General features: G+C 42.6%; 1 protein-coding gene across 1 annotated transcript; it reads left to right on the top strand.

Annotated features, from left to right (window-relative positions):
- The first annotated feature begins 2,304 nt into the window (after positions 1-2,304).
- SUZ12 (SUZ12 polycomb repressive complex 2 subunit) lies at positions 2,305-20,952 on the top strand. Its single transcript, XM_042865050.1, has 16 exons — positions 2,305-2,713; positions 5,325-5,371; positions 5,458-5,522; positions 9,008-9,076; positions 9,682-9,731; positions 11,471-11,556; positions 12,653-12,884; positions 13,489-13,591; positions 13,882-13,987; positions 14,311-14,488; positions 15,564-15,655; positions 16,085-16,228; positions 16,967-17,124; positions 17,555-17,753; positions 18,228-18,307; positions 18,608-20,952. Exons 1-16 carry the CDS (start codon positions 2,305-2,307, stop codon positions 18,951-18,953), a joined length of 2,364 nt encoding a protein of 787 aa, XP_042720984.1. The 3' UTR covers positions 18,954-20,952.
- Positions 20,953-21,696: the final 744 nt, after the last annotated feature.

The following is a 21,696-nucleotide window of genomic DNA, read 5'->3' as shown; positions in this document are numbered from 1 at the left end:
GTACAGGAAAATATGACAGGATTGGCCATTCTGAGCCATGAACTCTGACATATCATGAAAACATTCTGCCAACTATTTCTGCTTTCACTACCAGACATTTAGTCCAAGAACACACCTTGTTTGCAAATGACTGTTGCTTTAATTTATCACATTAGCCTTCTGAAACTGGCCTTTTTTTTCTTTTGCATTATATTAGGATATCTTCTTATTTATAACAAATGCTTTTGCTGACTTTGCAGTCATTTGCTAAATACGGCCTTTTCCTTCTGAAAAGGAGTATTTTACAAACCAAGAAAAAGAAGCTCTAACGACTAAAATTTTTCAGTTTGGCAATCACTGCTATGACTCCAAAGGGCTGACACATACACAACTTTGTTGCACTGTCCCACCACACCCAAGGCTAATGCCTCATGCTTAGTCTCTCTTTTCGCAGGCGGGTCTCAGTCCTGCACCAGAGATTAATTACCTAATTATCTTTCTTACTCCCGTCTGGAAAGTTGCCCTCTGGCTCCTCCTCCTGGTTCTGAAATTGAGAAGGATGCACCACCAGAAGCAGCGGAGGCACATAAACAGCAGGCAGGAAACAGGGATAGATGACAGGCAGTGAACAACTTCCAGGAACAGCTGTAGATTCAGGAGTCTTTCTCTCACCAAGTTGACTGGCACAGTGCATCACTGGCCTCAAGATCAGCCTTTGATCACCTGGAGATGCTCTGTGGCTATTTATGCTGACAGAAGACTGACAGACACCCAGTGCAACACCAGCATTAGCAAGAAGTCCCCTGGTGTTATGAGAAGCTACATGTACGTTTCTGAGGAGCTTACTGCTGCCAGAAGGTGACTGAGGGTACATTCAGCAGCAGCAATGAACAGGCTGGGGAGCGCAGGGAACCTTAGGGAACACACTGTGGTTGCAATGGACCATCTTAGTGGTCTTTTCCAACCTTAATGACTGTGTGACTAAGAAACTGCAATACTAAGCAAAGACTGTGATGATGAACAGGATAAGGTGTGTAACGTAATCTTTAATAAATATAACATTTTTGGAGGTACAAAAAAAGGGAGAATGTAGGTGAAAAGGTGGCAAAGATGAACTTAAAGAAGTGCACAGAAATTAGTGCAGATATATGTATATATAAAACTCAAAATGTAAATTTTGAGTAGCAGACAAAAAAATAAGCAAGAGGTAATTAGAGACATATACAATAAATATTCAAGTACAACAAGCAAAACTACGCAAGATAGAGCTCAAAAGGAACATAAATAGCCAATAACGACAGTTACCCACGTGTGTGTAGGTACGCGTACCGACATTTCATTAAAGCACAGACGAGCGACAAACGTCAGCTGAGAGCCCCGCCGATAACGTGAGGCAGTTACAGCACCACCGGCCCCGGCCGAGCTTCGCTTCCCGCCCGTCATCGCTTCAGAGCGCCACGCTTCGCACGTGGGCGGGAAAGTTCTGTGGAGAGCAAAGGGAGCGGTGGGGACAGCCGGACCGGTGGGACGGGGCAGCCGTGCCCGTGGGACAGCCGCTCTGCTGGCCGCGCGCCGCTGAGCGGTTTGGAGGGCGCCAGGCAGACGTTTTGCCTCAGCCTCGTTCGCCCCGCGCCTCCTCCCCTCTGAAGGAACCCCAGGGCTGAGGGTGAAGGTTCCGCAGCAGCCACACCTCCGCTCCGACGCAGCGCGGCCACTTTTACCACATGAAGCGATGCCGGCTGTCACCAGACGGGAGGCTCGGAGCGAGCCGGCTCCTCAGGGCTGCGGCGGGTCGCCTCATGTGAACGGGGCAGTGGCACCCCGGGCGGCCGCGGAAGCATAGCGAGAACGGAGCGCCCAGCCGAGCGCCGGAGCCGCGGTGCAACGCTGAGAGCCGGGCGGCGGGGCGGGCGCCAGGCGGAGGCGGCCCGCTTTACCCAGCGTGCCCCGCGCCGGAGGGCGAGCGGCCCTTTCCCGCGAATTCAGTTCAAAGGAGGGGGAGGGGAGAAGCGCCAAGCGGCGAGCCGCACCGACCAACCAAACTCTTCCAGAACCATCCGTGCGTCACGCGGGGGCGGGCCCGGCGCCGGCCAATTGGGCGCTGCGGCGCCATCTTCGGAGCCAATGGGAGAGTGGCGGAGGCGGGCGCGTCGTGGTCGTCGGGTTCGGCTGGTCGTAGCGCTGAGGAGAGCGGAGCGGAGGAGACTTAGAGGAGTTGGAGCTCGGCGCTTCCCCTCCCCCCTCCTCGCCCACCCGCCCCGGCCGCCCCCTCCCTCCCTCCCCGCTCGGTCTCCGTCCCGCCGGGGCGCTCTCGGGGCCGGGCCCATGGCTCCTCAGAAGCACGGTGGAGGCGCGGGGCCCAGCTCGGGCTCTGCCGGCTGCGCGGCCGGAGGAGGAGGTGGAGGCGGCGGCGGCGGAGGAGGAGGAGGAGGAGGAGGAGGTGGCGGCGGCGGCGGCGGCGGCGGCGGCGGTGGTGGTGCTGCTGCTGCTGCTGGCGGCGGCGGCAGCGGCAGCGGAGGCGGAGGGTTCGTGGGCTCCGCCGCGGCGGCGGCTCCGGCCGGTAAATCCGGTGGGGCGGCGGGAGGAGGCGGCAGCGGCGGAGGAAGCGGTTACTCGGGCGGTTCCTCGGCCTCCTCGGCGGCGGCGGCGACGACGGCCGCGCTGCCCCCCGTGAAGAAGCCGAAGATGGAGCAGATCCAGGCCGACCACGAGCTCTTTCTTCAGGCCTTCGAGAGTGAGCACCGGGCCGGGGGCGGGAGCGGGGCCGGGGCCGCGGCAGAAAGGGCGGGAGGAGGAGGAGGAGGGGAGGGCTGAGGGGCTTCCGGGGGTAAACACGCTTGGGGGAGGGAGGGGGGCTCTGCCGGGGGAGGCGGGGGGCCCGGCGGGGCTCGGGCGGAAGCGCGGGGCCGGGAGCCGAGCGACGGGGCCGGGAACTTGGGGCCGGTGCGGCTGCCGGGCTTCCTCCGCTCGGGGCGGCGGGGGCTGAGCGGGGCCGGCGCCCCCCGGGGCTTCGCGGGCCTCCGAACGGGCGCGGGGCGACGAATGGTGCGCCGTGCCGCTGAACGGGGCGTCTCTTTGTCTGGTAACCGCTGTCCCCCGATCGGGATCGCGTGTTAGAAATCGACCTTCGGGAGCCGGGCATCACCCTGCGGCAGCGGTGGGAGAGAGGAGGAGGAGGAGGAGGATTCCACTTGGAAGCACCGGAAAGTTATTTACGGCAATCTGATTGAAAAGCTTAGAGCGGCAATAAGCGTGCGGTGTGCTGCGTGATTCCCGGGGCAGGAGCGGAAGGAAGTTTTCAGTGTCCCACTAAATGCGTGATGAGGTTCTGGGATCGGTGCTGTCACCACCCGCACTTGCTTGCTACAGACAGTGACAGCGTTTGATAAAGCGCTGGAGATTCTGGTGTTGTATCAAAGCCTTCCTCACGCCGCATCCTTTCAACCTCACTCTTAGTAAAGGAGCTGTATGATCGATGAGTGCCGTGCTGCAAATAGGTCGGGCTGCAGGCAGGAGGTGTGAGCTGTGTCAGAGGTTTGGGGGACGATGTCACTTTTCTCCCCCATCTGTCAGCAGAGAAAGGAGCGGTGCAGGTGGGGCCGGGCTGTGTCGCAGTGGGTTAATGCTGTGCTGTGGATGTCGTGGAGAACCTGCAGGAAGTAAATTGTGGGTTAAGAAATCCTGACAGACGTGACATTGAATCACATTCGGGTTGAGTGTTTTTGTCCCTTTGCGAGGTCACGTGCTGGAAAAAGATAAAGATTTATTTTAGGCTTTTGCTGAGAAGTATGGACTTCTGAAACACATGTCTGCTAGCAGGGTGAGAAGCGTGGCATGGACTTTTGCTGGTTGGAAGGCTGAAGTTGAAGCAGCAATACGCTGTCTTTTAAGTTACATACATTGTCATGAATGCAATTTGATGTTTTTGTACCTTTCTAAATGATATCACCGATTTTTTTGGAGACTAAGAACTAAATTAAGGTACTTCTTTCAAAGCCGTGGCTGCTCAGTGTTTTCACTTTCAGCTGAAGTGGATGGTTCCTTTCTGTTCTTTCCATTTAATGTCCTCTTTTACTATCTTGCAAAATACAAATGTCATGATGATGTTAGTTTCTACTTTGCTTTAAATCCAATTCTACTGGTTTTCATTGGACTTCTAAAATACTGAGGTTGTTGTACGATTTCCTTCTCAGTAATAATGCACCTCCCTAATGATTGGTTGTTTGGGGCCTTATGTTCACGTATGTAGAAATGAGACTCAAACATATCTAAAAATGGATGAGGACCACATGATGCTCGCCTTTTTCACTTCTAATATCAAAATTCTGTAAATCAAAACCAGGTTTTCAGCGATTGAAAATAAGACCTTGGCAGTAGTTGAAGAGTGAAATACTGTTTCTGTATATATATATCTATGTTTGTTTGGTTCTGTTACATGGGAAGCAGTTGCAGTGCTAGCAGCCTTAGCACAGGCATGCAGGCATTTGCTGCTCTCTGCCTCCTGCTCTCCATTTGTTTTACAAGTCGCTTCCTGCTGACGTTACCTAATGAAGGTGACTTCCATTTCATTCTAAAATGAGTACTTTTCAATTTAGTTTAAATTTTTAAGATATAACCTGATGCAAACCTTTTCATCCCGATCTAACTTAATTGGTTAAAACTTAACCGTAGGTCTCCTTTTCTGTAAGCAAGTGTTGCTCTTCTGAACTTCGGTTGTTAGGTCTGTTTTAGATGGTGCTGCACTGTCACGTCAGTGTGGAGTACAGCTCTGTTACCCATCAGTCACTCTGGAACAGTAACTGCTTTACCAGAACCAACATTTTTCTGGCTCAATTCGTATTTAAGGTTTTTGAAGTTAATTTCTTCGTTTAAACGATCTGTAATGCATCACTGTCAGTGGTCACTCGCTGCTCTTGTTTTGGTACCTTGTGTGAGTGACCTCAGTGCATTGGCCAGGATGAAAAATGAGACATGATCATTAACTCGGCAAAGAAAACTTACCTCTTCAGCAACAAATTGCTTTATGTTTATGTCCTTCTTTCTGCCTTCCTATGATGTAAAGTCTGTAAGAAGCGAGTTCTGCAGAGAACGAGCAGTCATAGTTGCGTGAGTCGTTGCTAAGGGTTTCTGGTAGCTTAAACAAGGAGGCACTTTGTGTTTTACAGTAGGTAGAATAATGACTTGTTTACTCGGAGTTATTTAGACATGGTGATGCAGTGCTTAAACTGCCACTTCTGTGATCATCGTTAAGAACAAATAATGTGTTAAGTGGGATACTGTCGCATCGTTAAAGGCTGTTGTAGAGGTTTAAAGCATGGTGGATAATACCTGTTTCTTTTTCTCAGAACCAACACAGATATACAGATTTCTACGGACCCGGAATCTCATAGCAGTGAGTAATCGGGTTTTTATCACTTTTACTTTGGACTTGTGGCAAGCTAATAAAGCATTTAACCTTTCTCATTTCTTTTCCCGCAGCCGATATTTTTGCACAGAACTCTTACTTACATGTCCCACAGAAACTCCCGAACAAATATCAAAAGGTAAAACAACTATTTTGAAAAGTAATCCTGAATGTTAACTCCAAAAAATTTGATGATCGCTTTGCAGTTATTTCTAAAGCCAACGAGTTTTTCTGCCTTGTGAAGCACGTGTGATTCTTATAGCTGTGATTTCTGCTGTAGGGAGGACTGCGTTGTGACTGCAGAATCCTCATCGAAATTATCCATGTCTGCTTTGTTTTGGGACTGAATTTCTTAAAAGTAAATAAATTAACTAAAAGCTGTTTAGCATCTGGACTTAAGAAATCAGTGATGCTTAATCGTGAATATTTAAACTGAGCTTTTTAAAAAAAGAAAATAAATTAAAATAAAAAATAAAATCGAAAGAACAAAAAAAGCAAAATCCCCTTATGTCCCTTTTGTTATTTAGGATTAGAAGAAACCACTGCTCTTTCCTGTAACTGTTTTAACCAGGTGAAAAACAAATGAGGTTAATTTGTAGCATTTCACAAAAGATCCACCCAGAACTTTAAAAAGGTTGCTTTGAACTGCACCTGTCTGAGCATCGGGCTTTGGTTTTGGCATTGCCAAATCGTTGCTAATGTCCTATGAGTGTTAGAGCTGCATGTCAGTAGCCTAAAAGATGTAAGTACTGCAGCATGAGAAGTGCATGTGTTGGTGTGTGTTGTTTGTAGAACTGCAAAGTCCCTTCACTTTTTTCCTCTCACAGAAATTCCTTTGCTACATTTGGGATTTTTTCTGTAGCTTGAACAGGTCGTGTTTTAATAGGGAAGTTCTCACTGTGTACCAGTTGCTGTGGGACAGAAGTAGTTGATAATGAACACAAGAAATTGCAGCAATCAGATTTTGCAGACAGTTCTGCTTTATGCTGTATTTGTGTCTAAGCAAGGTAACTTTTGAATGATCCGTTGAGCAATAGAATTTGTGACATTTAAATCAACTTAAAGAGGCTATACTTAGCATCCTTAGGTCACTTGGGCTTAATTCAATGTTCCCACTGTTTTATTACAATGGCATCAATAATGTGCAGCTTCAGGACTGACACTGCTTGCATCTTATCTTTTGATCAGATTTGTTTCTTGAAGTTGCTGCTTTTTCTTACAGAAGTTACCAAAGTGGATTGTTTGCATCTTTTAAAGTAGGGCAGAGCCAAACTGGAAGGAGAAAGTGTTCAGGTGGCTCTTGTGTCTGTTGTTTTTTTTTCCTTCAACTAGAATTGTGCAACAGGAAGTTGTTCTTGCTTAGTACTTATTTTAATTTATAGTTGATTGAAATGCATGTGATCTTTTACCTGAATCTTACTCTGTTTCTGTGAGTGTTTGCTGTCGTTGCTGGGAAACAAGTGATACTGTGCATGTACGTTGTGTTGTCCACTGCTCCAAATTCCAGTTCAATTTCAGCAGCACCAACAGCTTAGTTTGTCTCTGAAACATACTGAGTTATTTTAGTGCCCATGGCACCCTGTTCCTGAAGTGTGATTTTAGGTTGGGTTTTGATTCATAACTGGCAGATTAGCAGCCATTTCAATCATTAAGAGGTTTTAGAAGAGGGAAAATACCCAAACTAGAGTGGAAGATGTTACTGCGGCTTGTTTGGAAAGATTTATGTACCTACCTTGCTTCAGTACGGTAAAAACATTGGGAGAGTTCTGGTTGCAAAGAAGTATCTTCTGGAGCTCATCATTCTTGGTCTGTTTACATTAACCTTTACAATACAGGCCTATTTATTTATTTTCCCTCTAAGACAGTAATTTGGCCATTCTTAAATTCCTGGCCGTTGTTTTGATGGCCATTTTGATCAACAATGTTGTATGTAAAAACAACAAAGTTATCACCAAACTTGATGCAAATTAACTATTTCAATGATAATTATCACTCCACATCTCTTATAACCAGCCCTACAATAATCTGAGAAAAATCCCAAAGTTTATCAGTGGGAAGTAAGGAACTACAACTGTATTTTTACCAAGGAATTTTCTATTGCTGTTGGTAGATGTTTAATATGGAGACTGGTATTTGGAACAGCCAGGATGCTTCAAGTATAAGGAGATGCTAATAGGCAGTAGCTAATGAGCACAGCTTGGGCTGTGTGCTTTGGTAAAGTGGTGCCTAATGGAAGATTGAAATGGGCTGTTGGCCTGTGGGTCAGTGTTACTTTCGTATTCTACCAAACGATGTAGGTGGAACAAATGCTTTCCATACAGCATTTTGATAATGGAGTGTTTTTATTTATTGGCATGCTACTGGGATGCGACTTCTAATACTTTGTTAATTATTGCTGCTCTGGATAGGAGTGAGAGTGGGTGGTGAGAGGAATGTGTAAAATGAACACATTCTTACCACAAGTAAATGCTGCCTTACAAACCCGAGGTGTTAAGGGCTGCTCTAAGCTCAGTTTTGTCTCTGAAGTGACTGTGTTCTTTATTCATGCATGAAAACAGTTATGCTGTACTTCCTTCTGCTCTTAGAAGTTACCTTCGAATGCAGCAAATTTGATTTAATGGGTTTTGCTGTGTTCCTTTGCCATTTTTACTCTTTTTCTGAAAGATTTTATGATGTCTTTTATTTTGCCCACCTTGACTTTGACATTTGGAAACGCGTCATTCTTGTTTTTGAATTCTTAGTGCTTGCAAGTATTACATGCAGGCTGGAGCAGTTCTTGGTGTAAGATGTGAAGGAAGGATGCCCTCACTGGCTTTGTGCTTCCTGTTGGCCTTTGGCTCCACACATCAGTTTTCCCATAAAGAGAAATGGAAAGATTATTCCAGAAACTATGGAGTAACTGATGTTCGTGTGTGAACTTCATTTAACTATGGCTATTAAATGGTGCATATGTAGTAAACAGGCTGAATATAGAAGCACAGACAGACTGATGTTGAAATGATTTGAGGTGGTTCTTCTCTATAACATTCTGTCATGATTTGCGCCTGCATTTCCTGCGAGTGAGCTCCATAAGTAGGTTCAAAATTCAGTGTGCTTTGTGTGTGTGTCTACTTAATGCAACTTTGTGGAGGAAAAGTCTTCTCTCATTAGGTTTCTATTTTGCTCAGATAGGATTTTAAATGGTTTTCATGATTTGGTCAAGATGAAAATAGCAGTGACTGGAGAGAGTTTACTTGAACACTTCTGATTGTGTTAAGTGTCACTAAAGCAGGAGGATTTGTTTGAGCTGAGCTGGGATGCCATTAGACACATCCATAGCAAGGTTTAATATGCAGTTCAAAGGCACTTCCTATGAGCAGCCATATTACTTGTCAAAGGTCTGCTTAATTATTTGTGCTATGTTTCTACTGCTTGAAAAGCTGTATTATAGTGGTATTCCTATAATGTATGTGCATAATGTACAGCTGAAAATTTCCAAAAATGGGTTCTTTGTAAATGGAAGGCTAAAATTACATGTATAGTTCTTGATAAATAATCAAGTCAAAGTTCAGACTGAATACAGCTTGTTAAATATTATGGGGAAAGTGACTATGCTCAAACTCTTCTCTTCCTGTTTCTCTACAGGAAAACGTTCAAAGTAGATGATATGTTATCAAAAGTAGAGAAAATGAAGGGAGAACAAGAATCTCACAGGTAATGTTGTGCATATATGTATACATGTTTGTGTTTGTGGGGCTGAGCACGTGTGTATGCTGAGTTGAAAGGCTTTTTGGGTGACAAAATTAAGGTGATAGAGTAGTTGGTAGAACAAAGATACTCTGCTATTGAAACATAGATTCCAAAATGTTGAATTGAGTGATGTGTGCTGGTTGTAATGTTGAGGGTTTATACAACTGTATACATGCCCTTCTTAAGCCTGTGTTTGTAGTTGTGTGGGGAAAAAAAACCAAATTGTTTCTAGGCAGTTTCCATTAAACTGACCTGTGCTGACAGATGCCTGGGGAGCACCCACGTGCCTGTGGTGGCAGCGTCTCATGTCTTCACACAGCATCCTTTTAAACCCCTGCCTTTCCTCCGTTTTACTCACTGTCAAGTCATAAAATAGAGTTAGTCTTTAAAGAGAAGACTGGTCTATAGCTTTGCATTCACTGCAACTTAATGGGTGCTGTTTCCAAGCAGTTTTTCAAAGCAGTTAAAGGAAAGGACTCCATTATTATGGTTAGAGCTGAAACAGTGAGTGGGGGCTGCTGTGTGGAAAAATTCTTCTTGTTCTAACATATCCTTTCTCTTTCTCTTAGCTTGTCTGCTCATTTGCAGCTTACGTTTACTGGTTTCTTCCATAAAAATGGTATGTTTGCTTCACTCATTGCACCATTAACGTGTACAAGTTTGAAATTCATGTAGGTCACTGAGAGGAATATTTAAATGATGTGTTACAATCTCTGCTGCTTAGATGCAGATTTTAACTTATTTATTCTCTATCTGTCCCACTAGTTACAGGACTTCAGTGTGAGCTTTGAATATGTTTTAGTGTATCTGTAGTGTTAAGCAGATAAGCCCTCCAGGTTTTTAGACAAAACAGTGACTTTGCCATCATCCATTCAACCTTGAAATAGACCTTGAGGAAAGAGTTCCTGAAGAAAATGATTTTATGGAACTGTGTTGTTGAAGTTAAAAAAAAAACACAGCCTACCACCAAGAAAGCTCCAGAACTGGAACTGGTCAGCAGATTCAGTGCTCTGGTTTTGTCGTTCTCCTTTTTTCCCCCAAGGCACAAATGTGAGAGCAAATCGTATCAGGTAGAGCCTAGAAGTCAGGCAAAGTCATGTCAGAGACTGAGAGTGACTGCAATCATTTACCAGTGACTTACAATCATTTTATTGTCTTTCATGCACGTAAGGCATTACCTCTCAAAATCAGAATATTGGACTTCCCTGACCAGAATGAAGGGTTCCGTTCCCATAACGAAAGCAGAAGTTGCATGCTTTATGCTCTGTAGGCATTGGTAAATTCCCTGTCTTTTTACTTCCCTGAAAAATATTACCTGTTTATACATTAAAATTAAGTGGTATTTCTGTTGGTTTTTTTTCATTTGTAAATATTCTGAGTTGCATATTTCTCCTTGGGTGTAAAAGCTGCTTCCAGTCTTTCATTCCAGAAAGATCACATTTGGAAACTCCATGGCATTAAACCTGACACAGGGAACTGCCTCTGGGTCAGTAGCTGTTCTGTAGTGCTGACAGGCCTTGCCTTTCTCACTGCTCTTATACTGGATAGCCCTATAGAGATGCAGGCTATAGGAGAATTTTGATACATTACTGGATTTGTTGGCTTCTGTATTGTTAACTTTCATTCCAAACTTGCATTTCAAGAGAGGACTGCATGTAGCAGGAGCGTGTCCAGTGCTTGTCCATTGACCATTGCTAATACACACAGTATGCACTGCAGCAAATAGGAAATATAGAAAGTATGTAAATTAAGGAAGCTCACAACTGATACACTCGTTTATCTGGATAGAAAGATATGTTGGAAATTCTTTCAAGAGAGTACAGAGGCTTTTTTATTCTGAATTTGTGTTTTCTAAGAAAAGCTTTCCAATGTATCTTGTGTTTAAAATTGAAAAAAAAATCCATATTTTCATAAAACTGCTGGCAACTCCACATCAGCTACCAGAATTCTCACCTGGAGCGCATGAAACTCGTTCAGGTTTTCCCCTTAGCACCTGGTTGTTCACATGCAGTTTGCTGTTTCAGGGGTCGTCTTCACACTCATCTCCATGACTCTGATTCCAGAAATGAAGCTTGTATTTTTTTTTTTTTCTGGTTGTGTTTTTGTGACAAAAGTTAGAATTATTTTCAAAGGAAACCAAGAGTAAATGTGCCATTAGATGCTAAAGATGTTTTTAATCTGTAAATAGTTGTTAGGTAGGATATGTTCTAAAGTGGGAACTTGGAATGAATATAGGGAGAATTGACACTTAGAATCAACTTTGTGCCTGAGTGTAGCTATGGCTCAAAAGTACATCGATGTACTTCACTGAACAGCTCTCTTACTTTTTCAGAGCTTAAAATACTTTCTTCTCTTTAGATAAGCCATCACAAAACTCAGAGAATGAACAAAATTCTGTAACCCTGGAAGTACTGCTTGTGAAAGTCTGCCACAAGAAACGAAAGGTAGGAGTGGCTTGGAAACTGTTAACGTGCAGCAGAGCAAAGCGTGGTTGTGATTCTGGAATGTCTCATTACCTTTGCCATACAAGAAGCTAATGGTGAAATTATGTTTCTGTTGAGATTGATTTAGTGTTTACCTACTCGTCAATAATTGTTTTCTGCTGACTGAACAGAGGCTTCTTCAGAAGAAAATACATAAATCTTTTTTTTCTCTGTTTACTGAGAAATAAGTGGAAGTTTTACAAAGGTCTCCCACCTTATTTTCGTTGAATTTCACTCATTGTAAGTCATAAGTAAGTCTTGTCTTTCTCTGCTTTTTCTGTACCCACGTTTATGCACTGACCATCTCAGTAATTGGAGATTTTAGCTACTATGAATCATACAGAGTTTTCATCCCTTCATCCCTTCTCTTTCTGCTTTAGCTATGTTTCACACCAGCTGACAGATCACCCTCACAGCTATGGGTGGCTCAGTAATGCACACCATAATTTTTAACCCAAAAGGGAAAAGTCAGAGTGAGAACTGTATATTTTCCCTAAGAATATTGAACTGTTTTGGCGTGGTTTTAAGAGTTAACATTTTGAAGTATGTTTTGTTGCAGATTTCATGCTTAGACCATCTTGCCTTGTTTTGCCAATATTTCACAGTGTTCCATGATCTATCTGAGAGATACTGAATATAATAAATCCTAGGGAAGTGGGCCTTTATCTCCCTGATAGCACATAAGTGCACTTTGTAATATTGGAAGGAGAAGACAGGAAGCCCTTAGAATGTATATATAACCAAAACATTTCATTTCTCTAAGTAAACAGAATTAAATTAGCATTAATGACTGTTCTACAGTTTTTTCAGAATGTCTCATTAATTTAATCACTTAGAGAAAGATGGCTGTTGCTAAAAGTTGCCAATTTTATGCACACTTAGAAGTGTATTTTTCATTTAAAACCTGGCATTCTCCTTCTGTTCTTGTTTACCCCTGTTACAAGGCTTATTTTCAAAAAGATGACAGCACAATCCATAAATTATAATTTGTAACAGTTAATGTCAATTAATTTTGTATTCTAAAAACCTAAACCTTGGCTTTCTTGTTTTCCTACAGGATGTCAGTTGTCCAATAAGACAGGTTCCTACAGGTAAAAAGCAGGTGCCTTTAAACCCAGACCTCAGTCAAATCAAACCAGGCAACTTCCCATCACTTGCAGTTTCCAGCAATGAGTTTGAACCAAGCAACAGCCACATGGTGAAGTCTTACTCATTGTTATTCAGAGTAACTCGCCCAGGAAGAAGAGATTTTAATGGACTGATTAATGGCGAGACTAACGAAAACATTGGTAAATTCAGTCTTCAAATATTAATTTATGAGGTTTATCTTGTAGTTGTCGTGATCACATGTAGGTTAATGTAGGTCCTACCTGGGGGAGGCAGTAATAGAAGAGTGACTGAACTGACTTGCACTTGTTTTCAGCCTTTTCCACATAGGGCTGAACTGTAGTTTTTAGCTAGAAACTGTGTGTAAATTTAGCAGCAGTTTGTATTGATGTGTGATGGTGAAGTTGTTAGACAGTGCTGGTAGGGAATAATGTAATGTGGTCTCTGGATCTGACTTTGGGCCTACATTAACACTGGTCACTGCTGACTCAGCTGTGGGTGCTCTCATCAGAATGAAATGATTATCCAACAAATACTTCCTCAGAATGTGTTACTTTTTATACTTTCTTTATACTAACAGACTAATATGACGGGGCTGTAAATATGCACAAATGTGTCTAAAATATGATTGCTGTGCTGCTAAGTGCTCTTCCCATTGACATTTAGCTGTTCATTAAATACTGTGTCATTCTGTTGTGTGCAGCAGCCAGTATGACTGTGTAGAAGCTGTTCTGCTATTCACGTTTGTGCCTTGGTAATAATTGAGTGCCGTGTTGTTGTGTGCAGATGTCAATGAGGAGCTTCCAGCTAGAAGGAAAAGGAATTCTTCGAATCGTGAAGATGGAGAAAAGACATTTGTAGCACAGATGACTGTATTTGATAAAAACAGGTAATAATTCCAAGTAAATATTGCTTCTGTTAATTATTAGAGATTTCTTTAGTACTAAACTTGTTCTTTAATTCGTTGGCTGTCTCTTACTGCGTTTCTATGCAGGAGATACAATCAGATCCTAGTCTTGCTATCTGTAGATTTTGAAGCACACATTTAAATTTGCCTGAAAAAATGCATTTAGTTTCATGGAAAATTAGTTATTGTGATGTATATTTTACATTTTCATAAGCAAACAACACAATTAAAAATTAGTTTTATTACTCACGAGACATGCTTCTCACTGACAGGCGACTGCAGCTTCTGGATGGAGAATATGAAGTGGCCATGCAGGAAATGGAAGAGTGTCCCATCAGTAAGAAAAGAGCAACATGGGAAACAATACTTGATGGGAAGGTATGGGTTGTTCTAGTGGCTGAAAGACTTGTCCTCACTTTGAATGTTCTGCATAAAGCTGAAAAATAATTCAAAGTGCAGTGGCTGTTGCTCTGGAAATGAAATAGGCTGAACAAGCAACAGTACCTCTGTTTCAGGATGTGTGGGAACAAGTTCAAATTGAACTCCTGGTTTAGGAAAGCTAGATCATTAAAAAGCAGATGTTAGCAACTATTTTTTTCAATGATTTATACATTTGTCTTAGGAAAACACGCACATTGTCTGGCCTTAAGAGACACCAATTCTAAGGGAGTTTTGTCTTTGCTTTTTTTTTTTTCCATCAGAGGTTGCCCCCGTTTGAAACATTTTCTCAGGGACCCACACTTCAGTTTACTCTTCGTTGGACAGGAGACACAAATGATAAGTCTACAGCTCCTATAGCCAAGCCTCTGGCAACACGGAATTCTGAAAGCCTGCCTCAAGAGAACAAACCCAATTCTGTTAAACCTACTCAGACTATAGGTAAGCAAACTTCAGTCCTGGTGCTGAAGAATCATCTCTTAGCACTTCTGTTTTTCAAGGTTTCTTTGTACAAGAATATTAAAGGCAGATTTCTGTCTTTTGAATTGAGTATTTTATCTGAGCGAGGGATGGCAGAGACTTAAACTTTTTCATAATTCCTTATAGATAAATGGCTGACACTTAAAACATGTGACTGTGAAGTAATTTCTAATAGGAGAAAGGCAACAGAAGCAGGAAAGTACTTGAACTTTCACTGTCGGAGTTGTTCTGCTCTGTTTTCTATTTCCTTGTATTTTAGAATTTCTACTGTGTGATCTGTTAGGCAGGTTTGTGGCTTAGACTTGTGAAAGGAAGTGACTGCTGACCAGCAATAGGAGGTGTGTACTGGTTTACTATGTAATAATCAGGAGGAATAGGGATGTGGCATGGCTGCATTATTCATGTACTGTTAGAACCTGCATTTTTAGCATCAGAGAAGCTGAGTATTCCAGTAAGTTGGTAAAGTCAGTGTTGCCTTCCAAAATAGTACGGCAGACTCTTACTGTAGGAATATACAGTAGTATGAAAAGCACAGCATTGCAAAGCACCATGCAAAGCACAGCATTGGAAGGTACTTGAGCTGCTTTCAGTCACTGCCAAGAAAGGAGTGGAAATGGTAGGAAACTCGTGTCAATCAGAGGTTCTGATAAGTAGAAGAGAGGATCCTGGTGCATCTTTCCCAAGGGTGTCTGAATCCAGTGCTGTCACCATACTTCAGCGCGTTTCCAAGGCAGACCAATGGAAAAAAGACATCAAAGGCATCTACAGCTAAAGAATTCTGTCTAACAGGAGAAAGGAAAGTGTTTACCCAGCTGTTCTTGAGTTCTCTGAAGATAATTTTGGAAGTGGTGGTTTTGCCTGTAGATTTGTAAAAGAAACTAAGCACCAAGGCTTTCTGCTGATGTGAGCTACTTGCATCGAAGTTCAGAGTGCCTCGATCCCTTCCCAGCAGGGAACCCTGCATGGGACTTCCATCTTTTCCTCTTTACCCTAAACTGAAATGTGTTTTTATACGTGTGGGGTTTTTTTTTTTCAGCTGTGAAAGAATCCTTGCCAGCAGACCTTCAGACAAGAAAAGAGAGAGATGTTTTAAATGAACCTCGACAAAAGTTGCGAATATTTTACCAGGTATTGAAATAAGAGGGGTGGTGGTGGGGAGGAGTGTAAACACTGTGAGGGATTGTAACGTTCACATCTGAGTTGGGTGAAAGGTTCAATTGTGGCTGTAGAACACTCTCTTTTGCTGCCTTAACGGATGCCCTATGAGGTCCCAAGTTCACACAGGAGGACCCAGTCCACATGTTTCTATTCAGGAAGTATTTTAGAAAAATCAGTCTTCTTGGGGCCATGTCTGACGTGTTCCAAATTGGACATCTGGGAGGGAGTGGTGGTCTCCATATGGAGGAAGGGAATCCTCAGTAAAGTGAGCTGATCTGGTGTTCCCAAAAACTTACTGTAGAGATTTCCTGAAATGAAGTCCAGCTTTGTTTTCCGGTTGGAAGGTTGATGAATGAAGTTCATTTGATGCTAACACTGTTTTTTCTTTGTTTGCATCAGTTCCTTTATAACAACAACACCAGACAGCAGACTGAAGCCCGAGATGACTTGCATTGCCCGTGGTGCACGCTGAACTGCCGGAAACTGTACAGTTTGCTCAAACACCTTAAACTTTGTCACAGCAGATTTATCTTTAATTATGTTGTAAGTAGCACTGTGGTAGTTTAATGGTATGAAATGCTGTACGGTTTGTTGCAGATTGTATGATGCAGTAACTTCATTGCTAGCCAATTAAGTTGGAGGGCTGTACCTACAGATTTGCTGCAGCTTCCTTTGACTTTACTTAACGTGAAATTATGTGAATGTTGACCTTTCACGTGAGAAACAAACCTGCTGTGTTCTTACAGCAGGTGCCTCTTCTGCATTAGCATATTCTTTTTCTGTTGTAAAAAGCAATGACTTCTGCATTTGGTTGGAAGTCTCTTGAAGCTTTAAGAAAGCATTTTAAGTATTAAATTTAGTCATGCTGGTGAAATCCTACCAATGTGATCCTGAAGATAAATTCTGTTTTCTTTTGTTATGTATGCATGTAGTAGGTTCATGGGCCCACTCCCCTGCTCAGAAAACTATTCCAAATCTTAGCTCCTTAGCTAGTTAGGAATGTTCTGATTTCTAGGTTTCTTGTTAAGCAAGCTTGTAGCATTGTTGTCCTTAATTTAGTACTTTGATGTATTCTGAGTGTATTCATGTGAAACAGTAAGACAGTGTAGAGCAAGGAAGCTTTATGTCATTTGTTTCTGGAAGTTAAACATAATTTGGGTGGTGTAAAGGGGATCTGGAGCGACGTCAGCTTACTGACAGGATGTTTAAGGAACTGGGAACTGGGAAGGTCGCTTGTTTAAAGCTGTGGCGTGCTGCTGAGCGGGCTGTGATCTGTTTCAGTACCACCCGAAAGGCGCTCGGATCGACGTGTCCATCAACGAGTGCTACGACGGCTCGTACGCGGGGAACCCGCAGGACATCCACCGCCAGCCTGGGTTTGCCTTCAGTCGCAATGGGCCGGTCAAAAGAACTCCTATCACACACATACTCGTATGCAGGTAGGGAGATTGGAAAGCATGTCTGTTCAGACTCGTGTAATGCAGCGTGTGACTGAGATCTGCAAATCCAGCTGTGTGTGAGCAGTGATACGTTTCACTGGCGTTAAAGTACAGCTGTTCCTGATTAAATGAAATGTTGTTGAGGAATGGTGTCTTTATCTCTGATTTTACATCTGTTGAGGCATTTATGTCATCGTGAGGTAATTTATTTTTTTTTTAAACAGCCTTGTCCTTGTCTTCCCCAAAAGTTAGTGCAGTTTTTTGGGGAGAGGGGTTATGGCTAGGCTTGTTTTTTCTTTTAAAGGGGGATATTACACTGTTAGTTTTGCAGACTGGAGCTCAGAAGAATTTGTATTAATCAACTGCCATAAACAGTATTTGCATGTTTGATTGAATGGTTGAAAGCAGTGAATGTTTCTCATTCTGCCAGGCCAAAGCGTACGAAAGCAAGTATGTCTGAATTTCTGGAATCTGAAGATGGAGAAGTAGAACAGCAGCGAACGTACAGCAGTGGGCACAATCGCTTGTATTTCCACAGTGACACATGTTTACCTCTCCGTCCACAAGAAATGGAAGTAGACAGTGAGGATGAAAAGGACCCTGAATGGCTACGAGAGAAAACCATTACTGTAATTATTTCACAGCTGTTTTTGGTGGATTGTGGTTTTTAAGTGATGCTCTGCGGTTGCTTTAGGGAACAAATTGGGCATCCGTTGTGAAAATTATGCGTTCACTTGGGGAGTCAACAAAATTGTGTTGCTCTGCCAGTAGTGAGGTAAAAAAGTCTGTATTTTCTTGTCTTCGGTTGCAGTGCTAGCTCAGTTCCTGTGAGTCCTAGCAAGCTTTGTGCAGCGTGTGGCTGTGTTCCTTCACAGAGATGGTGCTGCCACTGGAATGCAGCAGTGTGTATAAGATCTGGAAATGATTGATGGCAGTCTGTGATCCAACGTTGTTCTGACCTTTCTGACTGCAGTGCTCCAGTTTTCAGTCACTTCTGACGTGTGGGTGACGCGTTAATTGTAGGCGTGCTGGCACTGCTTGTAGCTTACATGCAGTTCTCACGTTTTCCTTCTGTCCTTCTTCTCGCTCTTTTATCTTTCCAGCAAATTGAAGAGTTCTCTGATGTTAATGAAGGAGAGAAAGAAGTGATGAAATTATGGAATCTTCATGTTATGAAGCACGGGTATGTTACTGTAAGCTTAATTTTGATACAACAAGGTTACGTGTTCGGTTGACTCTTTTGCTAAGCACTATAAATTCTGTGCATAGAAAGGGGTTGGTAAAGGCCAGTTTGGTGGGAAGCTGCCTGTTCAGTTTAAAAGTAGCTTCTTGTGCCTCGTAGTGCTGCAGCTTTGAAAACAAGGAAGTTGCAAATAATGCTACTGCGTCCAAGTCTGAGCAGTTGTCCTGCAGCTCGGTTCGTCCGTGTATCTTCTTGGTTTTGAAAATATTCTGCTGTAACGGCTGGTTTCTGATTTGGCAGGTTTATTGCTGACAATCAAATGAATCATGCCTGTATGCTGTTTGTTGAAAATTACGGACAGAAAATAATTAAGAAGAACTTGTGTCGAAACTTTATGCTACACCTGGTCAGCATGCATGACTTTAACCTCATCAGCATAATGTCAATAGACAAAGCTGTTGCCAGGCTCCGAGAGATGCAGCAGAAGTTAGAGAAAGGAGAATCGACCTCCCCAATGGATGAGGAATCTTCTGAGGAGCAGAGTGGGACAGCAAACGGATACAGTGAAAATAACATGAGAGAGAGGATTTCAGAAATGGATAGCATCTCAGGTGTCACAAAACAGAGCAAGAAACAAAAGCTCTGAAGTCAGAAGCGAAATTCCATTCAACGGACAGCATTGAAGTGACATTCTAGGGTGCATGAGCTCTATAAAGAATTACACACAAAAAAATACAGATTCCAAACAGGCACTGCTGGATGGAAATAAATGATTTCAACAAGGATTTCGTTTTAACAGGGTTTCTATTCAGTTACTTATGCAAGTACTACATGTATATCGGTTTTGGTGATGTAATGACAATATTCTAAGAGTTTGAGCATGAAGAGCAATATGAAAATCTTTTTGTAATTTTAGTAATTAGTGTCTTAAGAACTTTATGGAATTTACATAATTTAAATATATGTAAAACAGTTTTTATATTAAGATTTTTGCATCTGTATCTGGCTGTTTTTCCTACCATGAAGTTGTGAAGGGGTTTGGGATACAGTTTCTGCTTCTCTTATTTAGAAGTTCTCCAGTTAGCTTTTGGTGAAAATAAGGTCTCACTATTTAAAGTTTAACCTGGATCCTTGCGTTTGAAATCATTTATGCAGTGCTGGTAATGACAAACTCACGTTACACTCAGTGTAGAAGTTGGCGACCTTAGCACTTCCTTTGTCGTGTGCCTGTTTGGAAAGATGTTGGCTTTTCACGTTGCAGACACAGTGAAGTTCCTCCTTGGCTTTTTGAGGTTACCGGCAGTTTGGTTTATGGATAATTCTGATGCGTTGATCACACAGTGTACCATTGAAAACTTGAACCTTAGCTCCTTTCTAGTTTTAGTACGCATTTCCACAGCTACACGACCGCACGCGGAGCTCCGTCGCAGGGAGCCGCGCTGCTGCCCGGCCTGCAGCTCAGCCTGCTGTTGTGTGAGCGCAGCCTGCGGGGCCGGGCCGTGGTTTGGCTTTGGCTTTTGAGATGCCACTCTTGAGGGAAAAATGCACTGTAAAATTGGACCAGAAAATGTGTTGCACTTCTTATGCAAGTATTCTGTGATGTATTGTATTCAATACAGATGCTAAGATGCTGACTAAACTATATTTGAGCAGTTTTGCACTGCTGTTAACACATTTTATGCATACGTTTACAGATTTTTTCCAATGGAAAGTGGTTTCACTACTGGTACAGTATCAGCACCGAAGGGTTTATTCCAGCAAGCACTGTGGTTGAGTGACATCACCTCAATTTTTTATTATCCTTAAAATATTGCATTTTTCATATTCTTTATTTATAAAGGAACAATGCTGCTGTAAATACAGGTATTTTTAATTTTTTATTTCATTCCATCACCATGAGATGCAGTTCCCTATTTGTTTAAGGGGTATATAAGCTTTCTAATGGTGTCTTCAGAAATTTATAAAATGTAAATACTGATTTTGATGGTCCTTTAAGATGTGTTTAACTGTGAGACTATTTAACTAATGGTGTGGATGTGATTTGTCATCCAGTATTAAGTTCTTAGTCACTGATTTTGTGTACAAAATAGGAAAGAGGGAAACTGCAGCTTTCATTACAAACTTCTTGAATTTGCCAGCACTCTGGGTTTTAGCGAGCTCTAATTATGCCTCTGGATAAGTACATCAAGCATTTCTCTCTGGCTTTAATTTGCTAAAGCTGTGCACATATGTAAAAAAAGAATAGATTATTTTAGGGGAGATGTAGTTTAGAATTATTGCTTATGTCATTTCTTAAGCAGTTATGCTCTTAATGCTTAAAAGAAGGCTAGCATTGTTTGCACAAAAAGTTGGTGATCCCCCAAAAAACAGTAATGAAATTACTTCTGTCCAGTAAACTTTGTATGTCATGTCAATTTATAATAAAAGCTGAAAAAATCCCTTTGTTTTCTATTTATAAAGATGCCTTTTCTATATGTACCTTTGAGAGATTTTGAAGATGCCGTGTAAGCTGGTTTAAACAATTTGAATGGTACAATAGATGTTTAAGGAAAGAAAAAAAGCAAAAACAAACCAAGTTCAGTTGTTTAAATGAACCATTGTTTTTACATTAAATGTTTTATTTGAAATCGGCTTTTGTACATAAAGTTCAGTAATATAAAACGTGCCACGCTGGTTGTCTGCTCCTTTGTGTGCATGCAGAAAGGCCCAGCAGCGCCCTGCGACTCCGCTGCCTCTGCGCTCACCTGCAACTCGGCCGGCTGCTGTCTGCGCTGTGTGCGAGGGCCTCCACAAGTTCCTGCCCTGCAGCTCTTGTGAGCACTTGAATTGCACGCGTGAAGCTATGGCTCGGTTTTCTGCTAGGAAAATAAGAGCAGTCGGGTTTTGTTTCTTCACGTGCAAGCAGTTGTTTCAAGCAGATCTTGACTTGCATTTAATCAATAGCAGTTTCAAACAGTGCATCTCCTATTGCAGAGGCCCTGTTCTCTCCGTGCTGTAGAATTAAGCAGTGAGTTGCAGTGCTCACTGCAATAGCAGGGGCTGAAGAGCAGACGCTGAAACCCTTTTTCTGTGTTAAAAGTGAATGGGATTTTGAGATGCAGGCTGTGACCGCTGGATTCTGCGCTATCGGTTGTGCGGCCCTCTGGAACTGTTGTTCTAACTGAGCTTCATGTGCTGATGGCAGATTTCTGGTATGTTTTTTGGTGCTTATTTTAACACAGCTGGTCTCTGAACCCCAAGTTGCAACCACCCACTTTACTTTCATATTGAATTCAGTGTATTAGATACTCTCACCAAAATTATTAGGTGAATGTATACTGTTAACCTTGAGCACCATAAGCATAGTTTCCGTATCAGCCCTTGAAAAGCAGGGGGTTGTGATGGGAGGA

This window comes from Lagopus leucura, unplaced genomic scaffold (genome assembly GCF_019238085.1).
Source record: "Lagopus leucura isolate 7727_CA_CO unplaced genomic scaffold, USGS_WTPT01 Super-Scaffold_797, whole genome shotgun sequence".
NCBI classification, from domain to species: domain Eukaryota; kingdom Metazoa; phylum Chordata; class Aves; order Galliformes; family Phasianidae; genus Lagopus; species Lagopus leucura.
This window is presented reverse-complemented; position numbering and strand designations above follow the sequence as displayed.

Bases quoted from the DNA above. Each gene is read 5' to 3' on its own strand.
- SUZ12 (XM_042865050.1), top strand. From the start codon at position 2,305: ATGGCTCCTCAGAAGCACGGTGGAGGCGCGGGGCCCAGCTCGGGCTCT. The intron at 15,656-16,084 runs GTATTGAAATAA...TGTTTGCATCAG, and splicing joins AGTTGCGAATATTTTACCAG to TTCCTTTATAACAACAACAC. The intron at 16,229-16,966 runs GTAAGTAGCACT...GATCTGTTTCAG, and splicing joins GATTTATCTTTAATTATGTT to TACCACCCGAAAGGCGCTCG.